Source organism: Carassius auratus, chromosome 45 (genome assembly GCF_003368295.1).
Source record: "Carassius auratus strain Wakin chromosome 45, ASM336829v1, whole genome shotgun sequence".
In the NCBI taxonomy this organism is placed as follows: domain Eukaryota; kingdom Metazoa; phylum Chordata; class Actinopteri; order Cypriniformes; family Cyprinidae; genus Carassius; species Carassius auratus.
The window spans coordinates 13,950,171-13,973,962 of NC_039287.1; the positions used below are offsets into that span (position 1 = coordinate 13,950,171).

The 23,792-nt window shown below is 39.3% G+C and overlaps 2 protein-coding genes across 4 annotated transcripts in view; one reads left to right on the forward strand and one right to left on the reverse strand.

The window, feature by feature from the left end:
* Nucleotides 1-23,792, forward strand: part of LOC113063326 (nesprin-2-like) — a 603,140-nt gene that overhangs the window by 538,345 nt on the left and 41,003 nt on the right. The gene's annotated exons all lie outside the window — the stretch shown is intronic.
* On the reverse strand, nucleotides 1,911-23,771 carry LOC113063327 (uncharacterized). 3 transcript variants are annotated; one of them, XM_026233643.1, is made up of 13 exons: nucleotides 22,913-23,771; nucleotides 21,649-21,778; nucleotides 21,287-21,449; nucleotides 21,008-21,200; nucleotides 20,682-20,777; nucleotides 20,119-20,226; nucleotides 19,531-19,626; nucleotides 16,579-16,686; nucleotides 15,843-16,088; nucleotides 13,841-15,734; nucleotides 12,232-12,324; nucleotides 11,323-11,397; nucleotides 1,911-2,524 (listed from the first exon to the last, which is right to left on the reverse strand). In XM_026233643.1, exons 2-13 carry the CDS (start codon nucleotides 21,752-21,754, stop codon nucleotides 2,304-2,306), a joined length of 3,399 nt encoding a protein of 1,132 aa, XP_026089428.1. In that variant the 5' UTR covers nucleotides 21,755-21,778; nucleotides 22,913-23,771; the 3' UTR covers nucleotides 1,911-2,303. The 3 variants fall into 3 exon arrangements, with proteins under 3 accessions (XP_026089428.1, XP_026089427.1, XP_026089426.1); XM_026233642.1 differs by having other exon boundaries at nucleotides 22,097-23,771; XM_026233641.1 differs by having other exon boundaries at nucleotides 21,876-23,771.

Consider the following 23,792-nt stretch of genomic DNA (forward strand, 5'->3'; position numbering starts at 1 on the left):
CTGAACATTTATTAAAAAAACTCGTCTTAAACAAATGGAGCATATAAGCAGGATGAACTGATTCCAAGGCTATTCAACTGACACATTTACACACACACATACACACACACACACACATACGCGTTTTTGTGAAAAACTGGTACATATAAAAAATACCTCACATATGGGGACATGCCTTTTTAAAGCAGCTAGAGCCAAGCTGAAAACAGTTTTAGGTTGCCAATGGTTTTGTTATGACAGTAATCTGTTAAGATTTTAATTTAAAGCATATTTTTGCACAACCAGATTTTTAACCTACATATGAGTACAAATATTAATTTCATCACCTTTCAGGACATATAAACACACATACACTGATGTCTAAATCATACCTACATATTGGTACAAGATTATCATACTGATTAAAAAAAAAACTGTTTTGCTGTGAAGAACAGAGTTTTACTGGAGACAACTCAATAAAACAATTTTCACAAGTGGCCATTGCAAGCTGTCCATTTGATCTGCATTTCTTAGTTCTAAACATGCTGAAATAAACCACCCTCTAAAAAATCTATTTGTTTTGCAGAAATTGTGCTTATCCATACACTCACTAAAGAAGAAACAAAGGGCAACCTATAACATGAAGTAAAGATCTACTACCAAATTCACAAGAATGGTTTTATTGCTGTAGCAACAAGCAACATTTATTATAAAACTGCATCTTAAATCGCAGACACAAACAAGCATGTGAAAACATTCAGTGTTGTTTTTACATTTTTTTGCTAAACTCAAAGAGGCAATTATAAAGCCTTAAATTCATTTATTGATTTAAATTGATTTAAAAGGATAATTTAAAACTATGACTGTTTTTCAGTGCCTCAGGTTCAGCCAACAGGCATGAGACACAGTTCATCATCCCAGGAACTCGACAGCGGAGTATGATTTATTATGAAACAGCATCCCAATTGTAGAAACTAATTATAAAAAAAACAACATGTGAAAACATTGAATGTTACGCAATGGAACTGGCGTCCCGGGAACTGATGCCTTAACAAAATTTTGGGTAAAACTTTATAATAATGTTCAGTTATAAGTCATTTATAAATGATTAGATAATGATGAACTAATAATTTACAAAACATTCTATACACTCACAAGTTATTAAATAATATGCTAACGATTTACAAATCTGTCATAGGTTATCTTAAAAAAATTGCATCATGAATTAATCAAAGAGATCCTTACAAACTGGTAAAAGGGATGGTTCACACAAAGAAGAAAATTCTGTCACCATTTACTCACGCTCATGCCATTCCAAACCTGTATGAGTTGCTTTCTTATGTTAAACATTACCCGCAATCTTCAAAATATCTTCATGTTTAACATAAGAAAGCAACTCATACAGGTTTGGAACGACATGAGCGTGAATAAATGATGACAGAATTTTCTTCTTTGTGTGAACTATCCCTTTAATAGTTACTAGTTCAGTTACTAGTTAATACAGAATCAATTGATTATAAATCATTGAAATGTCAACTTTGTACTATTATCTCACAGCATTAAAATACTCCATGTGTGTCAGAGAAGACATCTGTCTAACCCTCACCAGTGAGCACTTACATTGTAGTACACACTACAAAGTGTTCAGAACCTGTATGTAAACACATTAATAAATCATTTACAAAGCTTTCTGTGTCCCCTAATCTAAAGTGTACACTACTCATCAGTTGTAAACGTTTTACTCATCATTTGTAGATCGTTCACCCTGGAGTGCATACACACACAACCAGTAACCAGCAGGTTTGCAAAACATTTACAACTGATGAGTAGTGTACACTTTAGATTAGGGGACGCAGAAAGCTTTGTAAATGATTTATTAATGTGTTTACATACAGGTTCTGAACACTTTGTAGTGTGTACTACAATGTAAGTGCTCACTGGTGAGGGTTAGACAGATGTCTTCTCTGACACACATGGAGTACTTTAATGCTGTGATAAGTGATAAATAATATATTAGCTAATAACTTCTTAGCCCTTTACTAAGGATCTGTTTTATTATTTTAAGATGCTATTTTTTCAGATAACTTACCAAAAGATTTTTAAATCTTAACATTGTGAACGTTAAGTCGTTTTGTAAATTATTAGTTCCTCATTATAACTAAATCACTTATACATTACTTACAACTGAACATTATTATAAAGTGTTACCCAAATTTTTGTTTTTAACAATTCTTGCTTAAAATCAAAGAGGACTTCATAAAGCCTTAACTTCAAATTGATTTAACAGCGTATAAATGTATAAAAAAAAAAAAAAAAAATCGGTCCTACCGACTCTGTTGTCTTTTCAATGCAGTAATTCTGTTATTAATATAAAACTTAATAGCAGACCAGTCTCTGTTTTTCAGTGCTTCAGGCTCAGCTAACAGGCATGAGACACAGTCCGTCTTCCCAGGAACTCGACAGCTGCGTATGAAATGCATCAAATGCTTTTCAACTGCCCCAACCTCTTCTTCCGACCACTTCTTTTTGACACTGACTTTTGTGCCTAAAAAAAAAAATTAGGATTTACATTTAATAAGGCAAATCAGTCAAAGCCAGAGAAAACAAAAACCCATAAAACAGTGTTCTGAGTCCTGAGCTACACACACACACACTGATGTCTAAATCACACCTACATATTGGGACCATGTTGAAGACTGAGTCCTGAGCTACACACACACACACTGATGTCTAAATCACACCTACATATTGGGACCATGTTGAAGACTGAGTCCTGAGCTACACACACACACACTGATGTCTAAATCACACCTACATATTGGGACCATGTTGAAGACTGAGTCCTGAGCTACACACACACACACTGATGTCTAAATCACACCTACATATTGGGACCATGTTGAAGACTGAGTCCTGAGCTACACACACACACACTGATGTCTAAATCACACCTACATATTGGGACCATGTTGAAGACTGAGTCCTGAGCTACACACACACACACTGATGTCTAAATCACACCTACATATTGGGACCATGTTGAAGACTGAGTCCTGAGCTACACACACACACACTGATGTCTAAATCACACCTACATATTGGGACCATGTTGAAGACTGAGTCCTGAGCTACACACACACACACACTGATATCTAAATCACACCTACATATTGGGACCATGTTGAAGACTGAGTCCTGAGCTACACACACACACACTGATGTCTAAATCACACCTACATATTGGGACCATGTTGAAGACTGAGTCCTGAGCTACACACACACACACACTGATATCTAAATCACACCTACATATTGGGACCATGTTGAAGACTGAGTCCTGAGCTACACACACACACACACTGATATCTAAATCACACCTACATATTGGGACCATGTTGAAGACTGAGTCCTGAGCTACACACACACACACACTGATGTCTAAATCACACCTACATATTGGGACCATGTTGAAAACTGAGTCCTGAGCTACACGCGCACACACACACACACACACTGATGTCTAAATCACACCTACATATTGGGACCATGTTGAAGACTGAGTCCTGAGCTACACACACACACACTGATGTCTAAATCACACCTACATATTGGGACCATGTTGAAGACTGAGTCCTGAGCTACACACACACACACTGATGTCTAAATCACACCTACATATTGGGACCATGTTGAAGACTGAGTCCTGAGCTACACACACACACACACTGATGTCTAAATCACACCTACATATTGGGACCATGTTGAAGACTGAGTCCTGAGCTACACACACACACACACTGATGTCTAAATCACACCTACATATTGGGACCATGTTGAAGACTGAGTCCTGAGCTACACACACACACACACTGATGTCTAAATCACACCTACATATTGGGACCATGTTGAAGACTGAGTCCTGAGCTACACACACACACACACTGATATCTAAATCACACCTACATATTGGGACCATGTTGAAGACTGAGTCCTGAGCTACACACACACACACTGATGTCTAAATCACACCTACATATTGGGACCATGTTGAAGACTGAGTCCTGAGCTACACGCGCACACACACACACACACACACTGATGTCTAAATCACACCTAAATATTGGGACCATGTTGAAGACTGAGTCCTGAGCTACACACACACACACTGATGTCTAAATCACACCTACGTATTGGGACCATGTTGAAGACTGAGTCCTGAGCTACACACACACACACTGATATCTAAATCACACCTACATATTGGGACCATGTTGAAGACTGAGTCCTGAGCTACACACACACACACACTGATGTCTAAATCACACCTACATATTGGGACCATGTTGAAAACTGAGTCCTGAGCTACACGCGCACACACACACACACACACACTGATGTCTAAATCACACCTAAATATTGGGACCATGTTGAAGACTGAGTCCTGAGCTACACACACACACACACACTGATGTCTAAATCACACCTACATATTGGGACCATGTTGAAAACTGAGTCCTGAGCTACACGCGCACACACACACACACACTGATGTCTAAATCACACCTACATATTGGGACCATGTTGAAGACTGAGTCCTGAGCTACACACACACATTAGCCGCGTTTCCACTGGCGAGCTTAAAGCGGGCGTGCTAGTGCGTGCCAGTGCCAGTCGCGTTTCCACTGTCACTTCCGGGGCTTGATCGTGCCTCGCCGGGGCTTCCTCTGGGCCAACGGCCAGGGTTTTTTGGCCCGACGAAAACCTTGGGCCAAAGCGGGCCAGCTGGGGCTAGAGGAGGGGTTATGAACAAAGAGGAGTTTCTCACAACATTACACACTAACTAAAGTTTAAAACATGGGAACACGAAGAATGGGACCTTTAAAAGATTCAGAGAAAGCATTTAATTCCTAGAAAGTAATTGCAACAAAGCTTGGTGTCGGTGACCCAGAGTTATGCAAAAATTGATGTAGAGAAACACCCGAGAAAAGTTTTCCAAAGCCATGAAAAGAATCAAAGGAAAGAGTAAAGATATAAGGTAGCAAGTACCAAATACAAGTGTTTCGAATAAATGTTACACCATACTTCTTTCTGCTGCTGCTGTTCTTTCAATATGCACATTTAAAGGGTATACAATAAATGAAATGCCAAACGAACATACAATAATAAACCTTTTTATCAAAAGTAAATCATGACACCACATAAAATATAAAAAGGTGTTACGATTTATCCAGTTTAGGGCTGAAACGATTCCTCGAGTAAATTGAGTAACTCGATTACAAAAAATGATCGAGGCAAATTCCTCTGCCTCGAAGCCTCTTTTAATTTATTTTAAATCTCACGTCAGGTTCTTTGGCAATGATTTTTTTTAATGTGACAATGCGATTACATCACCCACAAAGCGGAAGGAGACACAAGCGCTGCGTCCGGAATCGCACACTGCAATGAGTCAGCAGTGTTTTGATTTGAGGGTGCAGGAAAACGTAAAGAGAACGTCGTGGCGTGTGTCCATTGCAAGATAAAGCTGGCATACCACAACTAGGGCCCTATGACTTCCGCGATGCAGGAAACGCGGAGGGAATCGCGGAATCCAGTAATAAAAACTAATTTTACAGTTTAACGCAGTATGGCAAGGAATTTGCCAAATTTTGAATGAATTCATCAAAAATAGGTCATTGCACTTACATCAAATCACGATATGGACTAATATCTGTAAATATTAAGCCGGAATAGTCTGTTTAAATATGAATCCTGCATGTTCTGTGTTAATGAATTGAGCAGAAGCGCGTCTTCATTCATTAAACACACGGAAGAGCGCATGAAGCTCGCGGTGAATTCAGCATCTGCTGTCTCTCTAAATAAGACGTGAACACATGAACAACATCTCCAGAACTGCTCTGACAGTCATTTCATGAGCATTTGACCGTTTGATTTGAGTAAAACTAGCGTCACATCACATACACAGAACTGTAAAGGTACGCCAACCCGTCGAAATAAAAGTGCGGTTAAAGACTGTTGTTCAGCAGAATGTACATAGCCTACTACTAAAAAAAAATAAATAAAAAAAATAATAAAAATAAAACTTTTTTTTTTTTTAAGTTTTAAATCACACAACATTTCTTCCATGTTTTTTTTTATTATAGTAAATCCCCTTTGTTTACCAAAAAGTTAAGTAAATTTTCAATAATTAAAAGATAAATTAAATGAATGTTTTATGTGCATCTCAGAAAATGCTTTATTTAAAACCCCAACTGAATGGCACTTAAATGCACTTAATTCATCTGTCAACTTTATTGTCATTGTTCACAGTACAAGTACAGACAGAGAAATAATGGGTAATAATTAAATGTTATTTTTTGATGTAATGCATTCTATGCATTTAAAAAATACAAATATTTTTTTTTCTAAAAAAGGAAACTTAGTTGTTCATTTTAAGAGACCCAGGAGTCTTATTTTCTCGTGCATAATTAATATTACACTTTAATTAAGCAAAAACACATTTTATCCAATTACTCGATTAATCGATTGAATTTTTGGTAGAATACTCGATTACTAAAATATTCGATAGCTACAGCCCTAATCCAGTTTAATAAAATAAATTAACACTAATAAAATGAAGTAACATACCGACTCCAATATTTTTTTTTCCACATCATGCTAAAGTTTTTAGACTACGAGACATTCATGCTTCCCATAAAGGACTGATTATGGAAATGGAATGGTTCTTTGGTATTGCAAATATGATACCTGACTCTCAACTGCTGCTAATCTTTATTCTTTTGTCTATAATATTCTGACCATTGGTGCCTGTCCTAGATTGCCTACACTTCTTCATTTCATAGTTGTTGTGTTTATGGGATATGCGTGAGCATCACAACACGTTTACATTAGTCGACACCCCGCCTAGAGCAGCGCGACACACTTTTACATTAGTCTACACCCCGCCTCCATCAGCGTGACACACGTTTACATTAGTCTACATCCCACCTAGAGCAGCGCGACACACTTTTACATTAGTCTACACCCCGCCTCCATCAGCGTGACACACGTTTACATTAGTCTACATCCCACCTACATCAGCACGACACACATTTACATTAGACTACACCCCACCTCCAGCAGCGTGACAAACGTTTACATTAGTCTACACCCTTCATCCATCAGCACAACACACATTTACATTAGTCTACACCCTTCATCCATCAGCACGACACACATTTACATTAGTCTACACCCCACCTCCATCAGCGCAACACACGTTTACATTAGTCTACACCCTTCATCCATCAGCACAACACACATTTACATTAGTCTACACCCTTCATCCATCAGCACGACACACATTTACATTAGTCTACACCCCACCTCCATCAGCGCGACACACGTTTACGTTAGTCTACACCCTTCATCCATCAGCACAACACACATTTACATTAGTCTACACCCTTCATCCATCAGCACGACACACATTTACATTAGTCTACACCCCACCTCCATCAGCGCGACACACGTTTACATTAGTCTACACCCTTCATCCATCAGCACAACACACATTTACATTAGTCTACACCCTTCATCCATCAGCACGACACACATTTACATTAGTCTACACCCCACCTCCATCAGCGCGACACACGTTTACGTTAGTCTACACCCTTCATCCATCAGCACAACACACATTTACATTAGTCTACACCCTTCATCCATCAGCACGACACACATTTACATTAGTCTACACCCCACCTCCATCAGCGCGACACACGTTTACATTAGTCTACACCCTTCATCCATCAGCACAACACACATTTACATTAGTCTACACCCTTCATCCATCAGCACGACACACATTTACATTAGTCTACACCCCACCTCCATCAGCGCGACACACGTTTACATTAGTCTACACCCTTCATCCATCAGCACAACACACATTTACATTAGTCTACACCCTTCATCCATCAGCACGACACACATTTACATTAGTCTACACCCTTCATCCAGCAGCGCGACACACGTTTACATTAGTCTACACCCCACCTCCATCAGCGCAACACACATTTACATTAGTCTACACCCCACCTCCATCAGCGCGACACACGTTTACATTAGTCTACACCCCACCTCCATCAGCGCGACACACGTTTACATTAGTCTACACCCCACCTCCATCAGCGCGACACACGTTTACATTAGTCTACACCCCACCTCCATCAGCGCGACACACGTTTACATTAGTCTACACCCCACCTCCATCAGCGCGACACACGTTTACATTAGTCTACACCCCACCTCCATCAGCGCGACACGTTTACATTAGACTACACCCCACCTCCAGCAGCGCGACACGTTTACATTAGACTACACCCCACCTCCAGCAGCGCGACACACATTTACATTAGACTACACCCCACCTCCAGCAGCGCGACACACATTTACATTAGTCTACACCCCACCTCCATCAGCGCGACACACGTTTACATTAGTCTACACCCTTCATCCATCAGCACGACACACATTTACATTAGTCTACACCCCACCTCCATCAGCGCGACACACATTTACATTAGTCTACACCCCACCTCCATCAGCGCGACACACGTTTACATTAGTCTACACCCTTCATCCATCAGCACGACACACATTTACATTAGTCTACACCCTTCATCCATCAGCACGACACACATTTACATTAGTCTACACCCCACCTCCATCAGCGTGACACACGTTTACATTAGACTACACCCCACCTCCATCAGCACAGCACACATTTACATTAGTCTACACCCCACCTCCATCAGCGCAAAACACATTTACATTAGTCTACACCACACCTCCATCAGCGTGACACACATTTACATTAGTCTACACCCCACCTCCAGCAGCGCGACACACATTTACATTAGACTACACCCTTCATCCATCAGCATGACACACATTTACATTAGACTACACCCCACCTCCATCAGCGCGACACACATTTACATTAGTCTACACCCCACCTCCAGCAGCGCGACACACATTTACATTAGTCTACACCCCACCTCCAGCAGCACGACACACATTTACATTAGTCTACACCCCACCTCCAGCAGCGTGACACACGTTTACATTAGTCTACACCCTTCATCCATCAGTGCGAAACACATTAACATTAGTCTACACCCTGCCTCCAGTATGTTTAAAATAAAAAAATAAATTAAAAAAAACGTTTTAAACTGCATGTTGTGTATTTGTCTGACTGAAAGAACAGGAGCTGTTTTCGTTGTTTACCATTTACATGCAATTCCCCGTTTTAACAAACTTTCAAGACTTCAAAAAGTTTATGACTGACAAACCTCTAAAGACAAATTTATAGTTGTCTTTGTAGAGAAATATGCAGCTTTGGAGCTACTGCTGTGATGCTGTACAAACGCTTCCAGTTTGAATACTCTGTAGCTGCAGTGACACTGTAGTTATGCTCACGCGCCGCTCACGCATGCAGTGTGAAGCTACACACAAACACACCGATGTCTAAATCACACCTACATAAGCCCCTTTCACATGCACGTTGGACCCGGAAAATTGTCGGAACATTGCTGGGTCGCCTTCTGTGTGAAAGCAATCACGTCCTGGGATTGATTCCGGCATTAAACCCGGGTCGGGGACCTAGTAACATTGCCGGGTTCAATCCCGGGACGAGCGATGTGTGAACAAAAGCCAGATCTAATGCCGTGTTGTAGTGATGATGCACGTTATCGTGTGACTCTTTTACCAGGTGTTTTGAAGGAAGATCAACGTTCGGACGAAAAAATATGTGCAAACTGTAATGAAGCAGAGATCAGTTAGTTCCTCACTTGCCGCGCTGACGCCGAGATCGTTCGCTTGCTTCAGTGAAAGTATAACATGCCTAACGTTTTTGACTCGTACATTACACGTCACGCCCTGATGTCACGTGTCGTTACAGGGCCTTTACGGGTTGTGTCTGAAAGCACGCACATATCCCAGGTAATCACTGGCAGTGTGAAAGTGCAAAATCTAGTGACCCGTGAACAATTGCCAGAACACTTTACCCGTGTATTTGCCGGAATGGCAGTGTAAAAGGGGCTATATTGGGACCATGTTGAAGACTGAGTCCTGAGCTACACACACACACACACTGATGTCTAAATCACACCTACGTATTGGGACCATGTTGAAGACTGAGTCCTGAGCTACACACACACACACTGATGTCTAAATCACACCTACGTATTGGGACCATGTTGAAGACTGAGTCCTGAGCTACACACACACACACTGATGTCTAAATCACACCTACGTATTGGGACCATGTTGAAGACTGAGTCCTGAGCTACACACACACACACATTGATGTCTAAATCACACCTACATATTGGGACCATGTTGAAGACTGAGTCCTGAGCTACACACACACACACACTGATATCTAAATCACACCTACATATTGGGACCATGTTGAAGACTGAGTCCTGAGCTACACACACACACACTGATGTCTAAATCACACCTACATATTGGGACCATGTTGAAGACTGAGTCCTGAGCTACACACACACACACACTGATGTCTAAATCACACCTACATATTGGGACCATGTTGAAGACTGAGTCCTGAGCTACACACACACACACACTGATGTCTAAATCACACCTACATATTGGGACCATGTTGAAGACTGAGTCCTGAGCTACACACACACACACACTGATGTCTAAATCACACCTACATATTGGGACCATGTTGAAGACTGAGTCCTGAGCTACACGCGCACACACACACTGATGTCTAAATCACACCTAAATATTGGGACCATGTTGAAGACTGAGTCCTGAGCTACACACACACACACACTGATGTCTAAATCACACCTACATATTGGGACCATGTTGAAGACTGAGTCCTGAGCTACACACACACACACTGATATCTAAATCACACCTACATATTGGGACCATGTTGAAGACTGAGTCCTGAGCTACACACACACACACTGATGTCTAAATCACACCTACATATTGGGACCATGTTGAAGACTGAGTCCTGAGCTACACACACACACACACTGATGTCTAAATCACACCTACATATTGGGACCATGTTGAAGACTGAGTCCTGAGCTACACACACACACACTGATGTCTAAATCACACCTACATATTGGGACCATGTTGAAGACTGAGTCCTGAGCTACACACACACACACTGATGTCTAAATCACACCTACATATTGGGACCATGTTGAAGACTGAGTCCTGAGCTACACACACACACACACTGATGTCTAAATCACACCTACGTATTGGGACCACATGTCCTAAACTAATCTCCTAATAAAACATGGTTACCTTGTTTGAGATTGGCATCGTCCAGGTCTACCATGGAGGAGGATTTTGGTCTACGAACAAGTGATTTCTGGGAGCCTATGATGAAGCATTTTTTTAATCAATTAATTAATTCTTTACATGAATAATAAGTACATGCCAATGCTTTATTGTACTACTTTGAAAGGCTATGTTAATTCTCTTAATTTTGCTCTCTTTGCTATCTTTACAATACATGTGGTATTCTTATGACTTTAAGCTAAAGGGTTACTCCACCCCAAAATAAAAATTGTCAATAATTACTTACCCCCATGTCGTTCCAAACCCGTAAAAGCTTCGTTCATCTTCAGAACACAATTTAAGATATTCTGGATGAAAACCGGGAGGCTTGTGACTGTCCCATAGACTGCCATGTAAATAACTATGTCAAGGTCCAGAAAAGTATGAAAAACATTGCCAGAATAGTCCATCTGGGGTCATTATTTTTGTTTTCTTAGTGTACAAAAAGTATTCTCGTCACTTCATAAAGTTACGGTTGAACCACTGATGGCAGATGGACCACTCTGACAATGCTTTTCATACTTTCCTGGACCATGAAAGTGTAATTTACTTGGCAGTCTATGCTACAGTCACAAGCCTCCTTATCCAAAATATCTTAAAATTGTGTTCCGAAGACAAAACTAAGCTTTAATGGGTTTGAAACAACATTGGGGTTTTTCTTTGAAGAAACTTTAAGTCCCTCGTCTTGACGTCCCTCGTCTTGCAGGTTGCCTGCTGATTGTGGAAAAAAAAAGCAACTATCTAAAGTACAGCACAGTTACTCATGCAATTGCTGAAATGTACACTTCCTATCCAGCGGAATTATCCAGAGTAATGGAGTAGAGGCAGAGCTGGAGGAATAATAATGTATAGAATTTGAATAAACGTATGTACCATTCACATGATCCTCATACTCTTGTCTTCTGCAGCTTAAAGTTTGCGGTTCTGCCTCATCACTGGAACTGTTGCTCGACACATCCATTTCATCTAATTAGGACAAAAGCATAAAGTTGTTGAATGCCACTATCACACCATTTCTACTTCATTTTCTCTCAATGTGGCCCATTACAAAAATCTGTGAAGCTAAACTTGTACTAGATTGCTTCTGTATTAAAATTAGGGATGCACCAATCATGATTTTTCATGGCCGATTCCGATACCGATTTTTTTTTTTACAAGTAAACTGGCCGTTTCTGATTTCCGATTGTTTAGTTTTTTTTTTGAGCAACAAACAATAAAAGAAGGAAAGTGTGCATAAACAAGATTTTATTTAGTATTTAATAGGCCAAACTGGCTTTTGGCTATTGAAAACAACCGTAACCATCTGAAATAATGGAAGTAACTGCACAGTAAGTACAGTAGCCTACATTCAATACAAACATAGATGGTACAGACATCAGCATTTAGCTTTTGTTTCTGAATTGGGTTGAAACTACAGAGAACTGGCCTTAAATTAAAAGATTAACTGTAACCATGTGAAATTAAAGGCAACAACTACATAGTTCTACAATCCAAACAATACAAAAGTGTTCCTGTGGCTCAAGTGGTAGAGCATTGCATTAGCAGCGCAAGGTTGTGGGTTTGATTTCCAGGGAATCTGAATGCACTGTATGTCGCTTTGGAAAAATGCGTCTGCTAAATGCATATATACATCAAATAAGTGGTTTCTTAATCAGCATTCATTATTTGTTTTAGTTTTTAAATTTGGTTTTGAATAAAAGGTCTTTACCAGTGAGACTAAATAAAAGTGTACTATATAAATAAATTATTCCAAAATCAAATAATGTTGGTGCGAATAAACCAAAGATGCAAAGTGTTTCATTCATCAACAAATAAAAAAAAAAATAGGGTAATGATTCACATCTATATTTTTTTACTTGAGCCAATGAAGTTAAAAAGTTAAAAAATATAGATGTGAATCATTACCCTAAAATTTTTTAATTGGATGAATGAAACACTTTTTTTCAGTGTGCTACAGCAGGTGATTTTAAAATCAAATTAAGTCGATGTAATTTTAAGGTAAAAAAAAAAAAAAAAAATCCTTAACAGAACTGACGTTTACTTCTGGCTTCAACGTGTATGCAAGTTCTACTTTACAAAACAAACAAAAAAAGCATTTCAGTTTTTTCACGGTTTAGTCTGTTTCGTTTCTCATCCAACACGCGCAAAGTTGTGCTGAACAAAAAAGTGCTGAACGGCTGCCCGTATCCTGCGCACAGATTTCGAAAAACTTCCACACAAATGACATGATAGCGAATGATTACAATGTAGTCTGTGCACATGGGCACACTTCCTTATAAATTGGCGAAAAAAAGACCAAAAACAGTCCGGTTCTGATTTATGGCTGGTCAACCGGTGCATCCCTAAATTAAATACCCAATGTTTGATATTTTAGGAAATATTGACAACACTCCTAATACTCTACAGAATATAAATTATTGTGAAATACAATTAATCCTGATTACCGATTGTGTTGAATTGCATATTACACAATTATATTTACCTTGTGGATCTATTGTTATACCATCTAATCCTTTACCCTGGAGTTCGGGCAGTGCCCCTTTTTCCATTGCAATGAGGAGTTTACTAATCTTTGCAAGCTGTAGAGTGCTTTCAGGGAGGCGGTAGAACTCCCGATGAACTCTGATATCATGGCCAAGGAAGTTGGCCAGTTGATCCATCTCATTGTCTTTTAGGTTTAATACTGTGGACATTGTAGCTACTTGCTTACGCAGCTTTGTTGAGCAAAGGGCATCTGGATGCTTTGCTCCACTGGCTCGGGCATACTGGTGAATACAGTCTCCACCACGATAGTGAGACAGAGCACCTGGACGAGCAAACAAATGCTTGTTTTCAACAGGAACTTGACACCTTTCTCTCATGTTTACAAGGAGATCCATGGCCACAATCATATTAGGGGTCAGCAACACTGGTACCTTCCTCCCCCTTTTACCACGTATTTCCACCCTTTGGAAGTACCCACAAAGTTTTTTCTCAAAGTCACTGAGTCCCACAGCGATATCTTTGTGCATTGGTGCCTGGTCTCTAGACGTGTAAGATTGAATATTCATCCTGGAAACTTCACCCTCTCTTCGTCTATTAAAAATAATGATCTGTGTTAGCATGACTTTGCAAAGATTGGCAAAGTTTTTGTCATTTGGTTTTTCTTGAAGGGCATCCACATATTCCTGCTGTTTTGAGTTCAAAAATGAGTGCAGTGTTTTGACATCATCTGTAAATGGTAGAACTTGTGGCTTATTCCATTTAGCTTCTCCCAGAGTAGTCAGTGCAGCTGCAGACACTACCTCATTCCATTTGCTTTCATACAAACGTCTGAAATTTCGTGCAGACTCCGCAGCCGTGTCGCGTCCTGACATCAGTGCATTGCATTCCACAGAGTTGGCAATCTTCACCAAGCTGTGTCCAAGCTTCAGTGCCAGTGATGGAATCTTGTAGGTGTTTGCCTCCTCACTAAATCCTGCCACTGCTCTTACTGCTTTTATAACGTGAGGAAAGTTGCAGGGTTGGATGAAGTCCTCCATATTATGAATGGGTGTCAGTGATCTGGCAGTGATGAGCAACCTTGCTACTTCCCTCATTTTCTGCTTAATGTAGTAATTTCTTCCTGAATGTGACTTCAGCCTGTTGTACATCTGCTCCCCTAAAAGAAGAATGTATCGATCATTCCTGACAACATCTGAAACTTCATCATTCACCATCTCACAAGCAATGGTCCACAGACTTTTGCTAACATCCACTGGTGGAGGAAGGGTCAAGCTGTTGATTGACTGAACTCTCTTCTGCCCAATTGTGCGGTTTTCATTTTTGGGGTTCTGGGGGCATGTTCGGATGTGTCTCCATAGTGTCTTTCTGTTGTATAGACCCTGACAGTGGATACAGTGAGTGAAGTCATAGGTAGATTTTACTTCTTTGGGCCGTCTGCAAGCAACCATTTCCCCATTTCCGGCTTTTGAAACTGCAGCATTATGGGCAAAGTTCCCTCTACTTTTCAAAAGGCGTAGTCTCACTCTTCTTTCCTTTGACCTTTTATCGAAGCTGAATGCCTTAGCTACCTCAAGTTCATTGCGATGAACAAACTCCAAGTGCCGTGCAATTTTAGAGTATGGCTTCTGACAATAGGCACAATATTGTATCTTCTTGTATCTATTTTTTTGCATTTTAGTAGGCATCGGTGTCACAGATGTGGAACGGTGATAGGATGAGCTTGTACTATTGTCTGTTGTACTCTTAAACTCAACAGCACCTCCCTTTGCTGGCTCGACATGGCAGATATTTAGTTCTTCACTTTCACAACTGTTGTCTGATGAGCTACAGTCTGTACCAGGGACATAATCGTTGTCACTGTAGTCAGAAAAGGAGGATTCCTCACAAGATATCTGTGGGGAAAACATTATTGTATTACATGCCCCTATGAAGAATATTAAACATATGAATACTGAAAGCCATTTTGATGCCCCCACCAACAACAAAAAAACAGCACATACCTCAGATTCATTATTCTGCGAGTAATCAGTCATCCCTCTCTTAGTTTCAAGTGTTGACAGTTGTTCATAGCGTTGAGCACATCTGTCTTGATTTTCTTTCAGTCTGAAATTATTACTTAATTGGAGCTTGGTTAATGTACCACATGGCATTACTTGTTCAGTTGACTTTTTGCTCATGTTGGAAGGAAAACATATATCTTCCTCCAAAGGTATGTTCTCCTCATTGTGAGGGACTGCTTGGTTCACCTGTAAAGAGAGAACAGAATCCACAGTGAATTTATGTTTATTTCACACTGGTGAAACATCAGGACATCCACACACACACATACACACACACATGGCTAGTTTCACACCACATCAATGTCAGTACAGTGGACAGACTCTCATCACACACTCATGGAATCCTCAAACAACGTCACAGTTTAAAAATGAGGACAAACTATGAAACGTCTATAAAAAGACGGTGGGGGGGGGGGGTGCCACGGTGGGCAAGTGACATAACCAGTGTTGCGGCTTAACAACAGTATCAATGTCAGCTCTGTCTATCACGGCAAGCCTATAATGCAGTTGCATAAAGTACAAGTCAAAACAGTGCTAAGATCGAGTAGGGATGATTGGCTGTACAGTGTTGAGTTCAGTGATTGGTGTTGCTATGGGCAACCAATGGTTGTCTCAATTTGGTTAGTGCTTTTTGCCATCGGTCCATGTGACAGGGGTTTAGTGCAAGAGATCTAACCTGAGAATGGTTCTCCATCATGTCAGAGGCTGTGGATGAATGGTCACTGTTGTGGTCGGTGGATTGACCACTATTTGAAGGCCTGGGTTCAGACAAATAACTCCCAATCTGATTCAATAAGAACATACACATTAGATCAAGGCAGAAACAAGCAATTACAAAGATATTCAACAGCAAATGGATCTGTAACTCTCGTTACAGTCATCGCTGTAACGTGCGAAAGCATACAAAACACATTCCATCTGATTCCACACCAATCATCCATAATTAAGACAAACACACTATATATATTTCACACTGGAGAAACATCAGGACATCCACACACACACACGGCAAGTTTCACAACACATCAATGTCAGTACAGTGGACAGACTCTCATCACACACTCATGGAATCCTCAAACAACGTCACAGTTTAAAAATGAGGACATCATTATGTTAAAAATAGGTCTATTAATCAATACTAAAATAGATTAGATTTGAATTCTACTGTGGATCTAAATGGATCAATATGCCCATTCAATATGACTTTTCATTTCAAATGCTGACGCGCGCTTTGTTTGTGAAGACTGCTCGTGCATGCAGCTGTGCGCAACCAAGTCTAATTGGGTTAATGCACTTGCGTATCAAAATGGTTTTGTGACGTAAAATTCATATAAACACAGTCAGTGATTAGGGTTGCCACCCGTCCCTTAAAATACAAAATCGTCCCGTATTTAAAGGTAAAATTATGCACCCCATATCAAAACAATATGGGACACGATATGTCCCGTATTTTACACAGGCCAACACATTTGAATAAATAAATAACTAGTTTGCACTGTTTACAATACTAAGAGCAATTATAAAGAAATGCATTTAAATAAAAGTAGGCTATTAGAAAAGCTCATTTGCATGTGATTTTGGCATCTTTGTTTCCATAGCGATGGAGTCTCCAGAACGCGCGCCTTTAAAGCCCTTTCACACGAGCGCAGCATGCGTTCAACAAACCTGCGCAGTTTAACACATCTAGAAGCTAACATCTGCCCTCTTAACACAAGACTCTCCAGATGGAGCGCTGAATGGGAAAGTTATCAATTTGTCTGTCAAGTAACTAATGATGAACGCAAGGTTTGCAGTGATGCATTTCAGTTGATCACGGTGGACTGTCTGAATTAAAGGGACAGTTCACCCAAAAAAGTTAAAAAGATTGTTTACACAACACGTTAACCTAAACCTGAAAATGTCTTTCTTCCGTTTAACATAAAAGAAAAAATGTAAATAATGTGGGTAACCAAACCGGTTCTGGTGCCCAATGTTTTTTTTTTGACATTTTCTTTTTTTTTTTTTACCTTACTTTGGAAGTTACAACCATCAGCTGTTTGATTGAGACACATTCTTCAAAGTATCTTTTGTGTTCAGCAGAAGAAAGAACTGTATGCAGGTTTAGAACAACCTGGGTAAATTATGACTAATTTCATTTCTGTGTGAACCATACTATAAAAAAGTGACAGACACATCCGTGTTTCTGAAGGTATAGGCCTGCTGTTTTATTAACATTTGGATAGTCTGTTAATATAATATTCCATACATTATCAGAGCTTGGTAGACATAATTAATATATTTTTAGACATGATTACACGGATAAATTAATATTATAATTAAATGTTAGTTATTTATGTTTTGAAGCTATATTAGTTTAAAATTCTAAACATTAGGGTTGTGCCAATAAACGATAGAATCGTGTTTCGACGATAGTCAGAGATATCATCGTAAGCAGATTTCTCTGTCGATAATCAAGACGATATTAGGCTCATTCTCCTATTAATGTATTAATAACAATAATTAAAACCAAATTTATTTTTATTAGGTGGCCTATTATAATTCGGCTATCAAACTGCCCAGCTATTTCACTTCAGCACTGCGTTTCAGACACACACCTGCTTTTATACAGTCTATGACACACACACACGCGCACATGCAAAAGCGGATTAGAGCCTGTAACGTTAGTCACTGAAGAAGGTGTCCGCTTTGACTCGGATAACTCACTAAATCCATGAAATGAAAGAGAAAAAAAAAAACGAGGAGTTGGTGTCCGACACATTTAATGGCTGGTACACGGCAACGCGCTCTTCTCTTACATAAGAGCTTAACACTTTCTTGGCGTTACAAATAAAGTAAAGACAAATAATAACAAGACGGCAGAGGAAACTTATCATTCATAGTGGATCACACGTAGTCCTTCTCTTAAAGACTGATCACTTAACTTATAACACACACTATCTGGTGATGAGGTAGAAGGACTATGTGAGAAGCACTATGGATGATAAGTTTGCTCTGCCGCCATGTTGTTATTTTCATGCACACCGCACTATAATGTGATGCATGCAAAATACATAGTTTTGGCCGTTTCAGAGTCTGCATCCTCAAACAGATGCACATCGTCTGCAGATATAAGGTAATTCATTCAACTTTAACAAGTAATCTGAACGGCCTATATATGTGCACTCTTTTAAACGAGCCCTCACTGACTTAAATGCCACAGTTATGTTAGAATGCATCTCATTCTTGTTTCTGTGGTGGTGCGTTGGTCTCGTTATGAACGTGCGGTCCGGAGCGCTGTATGGCTGATGCAGCAGTTCAATTAAACTCGTCGATCTCACAGGCTGACGATATGACGATCTGAAAAATGGGCATATCGACCAAAACTACTTAACATACGACTGTTTTAATAATTATTTATTTTTTAATTTGTAATACTTTTTAAAATTACTTAATTGCTTATGTTAGGTTATGTAAATTTAAGGAATTTAAGATTCTCAAGTCAGTAAACTGATTAATTAATATGGGGGAAAAAGGGTAGATCAAGAATTATTCTCGAATTTGCTTGTGAGGTGACTAAAGATTCCCATTACTAATGCCTGTTACGCCTTATCAGAAGATCAAGAGCTGGACTTAAACCAAAAATGTCTACCTGTTCAGCTGGCTTGGGACAGTTTATTTTGTCAGAAAGGTGTGTACCCTCTTCTGATGGTATGTTCTCCTCATTGTGAGGGACTGCTTGGTTCACCTGTAAAGAGAGAACAGAATCCACAGTGAATTTATGTTTATTTCACACTGGTGAAACATCAGGACATCCACACACACACATACACACACACATGGCTAGTTTCACACCACATCAATGTCAGTACAGTGGACAGACTCTCATCACACACTCATGGAATCCTCAAACAACGTCACAGTTTAAAAATGAGGACAAACTATGAAACGTCTATAAAAAGACGGTGGGGGGGGGGGGGGTGCCACGGTGGGCAAGTGACATAACCAGTGTTGCGGCTTAACAACAGTATCAATGTCAGCTCTGTCTATCACGGCAAGCCTATAATGCAGTTGCATAAAGTACAAGTCAAAACAGTGCTAAGATCGAGTAGGGATGATTGGCTGTACAGTGTTGAGTTCAGTGATTGGTGTTGCTATGGGCAACCAATGGTTGTCTCAATTTGGTTAGTGCTTTTTGCCATCGGTCCATGTGACAGGGGTTTAGTGCAAGAGATCTAACCTGAGAATGGTTCTCCATCATGTCAGAGGCTGTGGATGAATGGTCACTGTTGTGGTCGGTGGATTGACCACTATTTGAAGGCCTGGGTTCAGACAAATAACTCCCAATCTGATTCAATAAGAACATACACATTAGATCAAGGCAGAAACAAGCAATTACAAAGATATTCAACAGCAAATGGATCTGTAACTCTCGTTACAGTCATCGCTGTAACGTGCGAAAGCATACAAAACACATTCCATCTGATTCCACACCAATCATCCATAATTAAGACAAACACACTATATATATTTCACACTGGAGAAACATCAGGACATCCACACACACACACGGCAAGTTTCACAACACATCAATGTCAGTACAGTGGACAGACTCTCATCACACACTCATGGAATCCTCAAACAACGTCACAGTTTAAAAATGAGGACATCATTATGTTAAAAATAGGTCTATTAATCAATACTAAAATAGATTAGATTTGAATTCTACTGTGGATCTAAATGGATCAATATGCCCATGGCACCTTATCAGAAGATGAAGAGCTGGACTTAAACCAAAAATACCTGTTCAGCTGGCTTGGGACAGTTTATTTTGTCAGGAAAATGTGTACTGTCTTCTGATGGTATGTTCTCCTCATTGTGAGGGACTGCTTGGTTCAACTGTAAAGAGAGAACATGCTCTGAACATTTGAAGGCCATTTTGAACAAAAAAAAAAAGTGTGTATGACTGCACTGTGCAATGCTGTGTCAATACTGCATTATTTTTATTTAATAGACAGTCCAGAGATTGTTTACGTTGTTCTGTCCTGTTCATCAGGTAATAAAACGCAGAATGTCAATTAACACATAACTCCACAATACCAACACAAACTAAATAGAGACCTGATTACCTGAGTACGCCATGGCCAGTCTGAATCTCCATAGTTGTATGTTAATTCTTCTCCTGAAGCTATGGCCTTAACCGAAAACAAACACAGATGTGGTTTACCTTCAACACTAATTTTTTTCACTTTACAGTTAGGAGTCTTGTTATTATCGTTCACTAGTCTCCCAAGTGAACCATCTTCTTTTGAGGCATCAATGCTAAAATGGGAGAGAGAAAAAAAAAAACATGAAATTTGTTTCCAATAAGTCAAAAATAGTCTGAAAAAATGGTTCCCAAAACCTACCACCATTGCCTTCCATTCCAATCAAACTCAAACAAGAAGGTATTTTCTGTTTCATTGTATCTATTCTGTCTTGTTTGGCTCTCCTCTTGGGAAAGTAACTCTCCACGGTATTCAAGAATGAAGCATCCTTTGTCAATGGACATGCTAGCAAACACACCTCTACCTATGATAAAGACAGAGATGGCACGTCTTGAATATTAAGTGTCTCTGTAGAAATTAAGTTGTTCTTTATTCAATTGACCTAGCCTTTAAAGGGCATGCACACATTAATTACAGGACATGCAAACTTCCATAATCGGTTCAGTTTAAATTTATGTGAAAAGCTGCTCTGATTGAAGAAGCACTGAAATACGGTTACTAACCTTTATGAGAGTTAATGAATCTCTCCTCAAGGCATGGTTTGTCTTTGCCAGACAGAATGTGTGCAGTGGCATCCTCCACAGGACTAAATCGCTTCCGTTTAGACATGACATGCAGTAATACATTTAAATTCTGGAAAGGATAGTTAGAAAGCAAATTATCAAAAACTCAGTCACTAATATTTCAATCTTGATTGCATTACTTTCCAGTCAGCTTTACACTCACTTACCAACTTGATCATGCTTGCTAATTACACACGAAACATGTATTTCTCAAATAAAAAATTGACTAAAGAATACATATTAATCAAAATTTAGTAGGGTTATAAATGTTGAAAAAGGCATGCGGTTGTTCTGTCGACATTTTTGAGAATCGATTTTTCTCAAATTATCTGCAACTAGCGAGCATTAGGCCTGTCGCAATAATCAATAATATATCGACATAACTCACAATATCTACATGACCTCAAAACCGTCTGGTGACGCAATCCTTCGCCCAGTATGTTTATATGATAATGAGTGGCAGCACATCTCGCAGATCGCGCTGTGGTGTTGTGTTCTCCTTCAAACACACAGCGCCCTACAGAAGCTGAAGAACACGCCATCGTGTTTTCATGACAACTAACGTTACAGAACAAATCTAAATGCGCTCGATTTCAAAGCCGCAATCCACTGTTCTTGAGCAAGTTAATACGTCACAGCGCAAAATGGTGCACATAAAAAACCTGTTTTATTATCAGATCAGTCTCGCTGAGGCTCGTTCAGACACACATCTGCCCGCTAACTTAACTCAGCAATAGTGTGCACCTTTTCTCTTCTCTACTTGTAACGTACTTTGCGCTTTTTTATTAGTATTATTATTTTACAATGATTATTTACTCTTTATTTAAGTTTTTTTTTTCATTCAGTGTTTTTTTGACACCACTTATCAAAATAATTAAATGGTTGTTGTCTTTTTAAAGTGTATAACGTTATGCCTAATTTTATTATTATGCTTTTATATTATGATTAAATACTAAGTGGCACAAAATTGTCTTAAAATGACAATAATATTGTTTATGACAGGCCTAACGATTGGCTTCGGTCTAACGCTAATTTAGCTCACCTAAATAACGTTCGTTACTCGTCGTCTTCATACTATAGGCGAGCACCAGATGTAGTCATTTGCTGGTCTGTATATCTAGGTAGCTATCAATCATTTGTTTATTTGGTCAAAGTTTCACAATTTGAAAAGATAAGAGTTTATAAAACAAGCTAGTGAACTTACCTCTCTGACGATCTGTCTCCTCGCGCGAATGACGAACTCAACTCGTCACGGCTCCCGCCAAAAAAAATGTTTTCCCGGGTTAAATTACGTCACTCAACTTTTTCACAAATGAAATTATTTTTCCTTATAAAATATATTAAAAACGTTCCCGTCAGTTTTTTCCCCAACCCATACTCCATGTGAGTCTAGAACAGCAAACTTCACTGCAATTTGTATAATTATTCACCAGCATTACAAAATAAAATAAAAAACTCTAAAACTGTGTCGGCAACCATGTGCTTTAATATCAATGTTTTCTCCAATTAATGGACTTTTAATTACCAGAAATGCCTTATAATAATATTAATACATTTAATTAATTCATGACTGTTGATCAAATATGTATTCTACACGTGTGCATGGGCTAGTACTCCTAGCACTATAACTGATCTAATTGAGTAGTTACTATCACTTTATACTTCATGTAGCTTAAAGGCCTATTAAATAATTAGTTCACTTTAAAATGAAGATTAGCCCATTATTTACTCTCCCTCAAGTCATCCTAGGTGTATGTGACTTTCTTCTTCCAGACCAATACATTAAGAGTTATATTAATTAACACCATGATGTTTCTGAGCTTTATAATGGGAGTGAATTGCAATCAACAAGAAAGTCACATACACCTTGGATGACTTGAGGGAGAGTAAATAATGGGCTAATCTTCATTTTAAAGTGAACTACTCCTTCAAGGCCTGTTTGTGGGGCAAGTATGGTGCAGAGGCTTATCGTTAAGTAAGCATGTATAACCTGTAAGCATATCACTGAAGTAAAAAGTTTTTTACTTTTAAAAGTAGATTATTTTAAAAGTATGTGTACATCATCGGAGGGCCAGGTCAGGGCT

Coding starts and splice junctions, on each gene's coding strand:
- LOC113063327 (XM_026233641.1), bottom strand. Junction 21,450..21,648: donor ATTCATTAACTCTCATAAAG/GTTAGTAACCGT, acceptor TCTTTATCATAG/GTAGAGGTGTGTTTGCTAGC. Junction 20,778..21,007: donor ACTGGCCATGGCGTACTCAG/GTAATCAGGTCT, acceptor CTCTCTTTACAG/TTGAACCAAGCAGTCCCTCA.